The sequence below is a fragment of the Halyomorpha halys genome, unplaced genomic scaffold (genome assembly GCF_000696795.3).
Source record: "Halyomorpha halys isolate HHAL.00 unplaced genomic scaffold, Hhal_1.1 Scaffold1700.1, whole genome shotgun sequence".
Classification (NCBI taxonomy): Eukaryota; Metazoa; Arthropoda; class Insecta; order Hemiptera; family Pentatomidae; genus Halyomorpha; species Halyomorpha halys.
The window spans coordinates 25,616-28,039 of NW_027116561.1; the positions used below are offsets into that span (position 1 = coordinate 25,616).

At 34.9% G+C, this 2,424-nt stretch overlaps 1 protein-coding gene across 2 annotated transcripts in view; it reads right to left on the reverse strand.

Annotated features, from left to right (window-relative positions):
* The window catches only part of LOC106690393 (zinc finger protein 271), a gene marked incomplete at its 5' end in the record, with an annotated part of 59,696 nt that overhangs the window by 11,216 nt on the left and 46,056 nt on the right, over positions 1-2,424 (reverse strand). For both annotated transcript variants that reach the window (XM_014435829.2, XM_014435828.2), the window contains 1 exon segment: positions 1,389-1,439. In XM_014435829.2, coding sequence (XP_014291315.1) covers positions 1,389-1,439 — 51 coding nt within the window.

A 2,424-nucleotide genomic window follows, 5' to 3' on the forward strand; every position in this document is an offset into this window, starting at 1 on the left:
GGGCTCCCTGCGAACACCTCCACAGCGATGTTGTACAGAGGAGGTACTGAGGTCTAGGCTTGATTCGCTGCCAATGGGAGGCTCCCCTACAACACTGGTCCATTGCTCAGCGGCTGTCAAATGTACCCGATGCTCTGTTCCAGTCCACTTTCGATTGTTCAGCTGAGATCGCTGAATGTGCCGATAGATTGGGCGTTGATCAGGGGCCTCGGAGTGTGAAAGCTCTACGAAAGTCGCTACGTGAAAATGCATTTGAGGAATGGGCTAACTGCAGGTGGCAGGGCATTCGAGTACGCCATTTCAAAGAGACCCCAAGAGCAAATAAGTTTATATACGATAAACAAATACTTACGGGCTCTGAATGGTCCAATGCCCTGAAATTGAATATAAATTATGCACCCCTACGTGGAGTTCCAGGTGTCAGCGGATAGGATAGAGAAGTTGGGTCCCTTTGTCGCAAATGCAACAGAGAGCTGGAAACACCAGCACATGTGCTGGGGAAATGTCCCAACAACTCCCTCCTCATAACACGCCGACATCATAGAGTGAAATATGAGTTAATGAAGCTCCTGAAAGAAAGAGATTTTGCCTGCTTTGACGAGGCCTACTGTGTAGATATGGATGGATCCACAAGATATGCGGATATTGTTGCTTTCCCTAAGAAGGAGAAGTCGGCAATCATTCTAGATCCCACCGTGAGATATGAAAATAACGACTTTGACCAGGGAAATAAGGTAGATAGGGAAAAGAAGGAAATCTACGATAAATGTATCCCTTTCCTCAAGGAGAAGTTCTGTGAGGGCTTCGGAGAACGAGACTTCAACGTGAAAGGCCTCTGGTTCAGAGCCCGTGGAACGATTCCCAGCACAACTAGGAGCTTCATGGAGGAGCTCGGGCTCGATGTCCAGGACGTGGCTAGGTTGACAGAAAATATAATACTTGACTCCCTAGGAATCATACACCACCACATGCATGGAAGTTAATGAGTATGGGAGTTTATCCAGAAGTGGGATGGCATGCATGCATCGCATATCTTATTTGTTGTTTTAGTTATAATTTTTTATTGTTTTTAATATTTTAATATTTGTTATATAGGGGAATTTGTTGATTGAAATGAAAAAAAGGAATAAATCGAAAAACTTGTAGTTAGTTTATAGACTAGTAATAATTGTAAAAGGAAAGTAAAAGAAAACTGGAAGGAAAATAAAAAATAAAATAATGTTATCTATCTATTATACTATATCATGTAAAAATATGCAACGTATATTTGTCCAGTCACGGATTGATCAGTATGCTGTGTAATGTAGCAACCCGATGTATTTGGGCAGCATGATTGAATAAAATATTTCTTTCTCCTCTTACATAAATTAAATTAAAATGTTACTCACCATCATCTGAGATAAGCAGTTCATCTTCCTGTTTCACATGAATGTGCCCGTCTGTAAATACATAAATATTATCTTCAACAATCTGACAAAAGGAAATATCACTTCACACATAAAAACAATTTAATAAGAAAATTTAAACTTAGTATTAAAGAAGAAAATAAAATCAAAATAAATTATTATTTAACATAAGAATGCACAATAAAGGTAATCATGATGATGAGTGTAAAAAACAGTAAAATGATAAATGTTTACAGTATAGGATTGTGAGCAACCCAATTGAAAGTCCATGTTTTATGCAGTTATCTATAAATTGGAACTCATGGCCTGTTTCTCAACAGATTTACCCTAAACGCAAATGGATCTATAATGGTAGTGTATATATAAATGAAAATCTAACAGATATGGCATTTGGCAATGATAGGAAAGAAATCTATTGATTTTACTAGTGGAAAAATGGCATACTATACTATTCAAAAGTATGAGGAGATGGTAGGGGGAGCGGTCAGCAAAGAAACACAAATAAACAAAACTTATCTATTCATGCCAATGTTTAGACCTGAATTTCAGGCCTTCATCAGAGCTGAAAAACCAAACAAGGTAACCTTAATTCAGAGAAACATAAAAATAATAATAAACAAACTTGGAAATATAAATAACAATAAATTACGTAGATAATAGTTGATTGATACTAATAGAAGATAAAATATAATATTGTAGAGGTAAGAAATATACAAAATAAATAATAAATTACAAAAATTAAATAAAAAACTGATAGTGTTCAAATAAATAAAGAAATAAACATAATGAAAGGTGAGGAAGAAAATGTAAATGATGAGTAATGGAATCAACATATACTAAGATATGTAAGTAATGTCTAATAATAATAAAAAACAATTTAAATCCGCAATATAAATGGTATGAAAGAAAACAATATATGACACAATGAGCAAAAAATAAAATGGAATATATTGTAATATGCTCTTTTTGAGTAAATAATATATTTTGATGTATAAAGGGTTTATAATATGTTTTATTT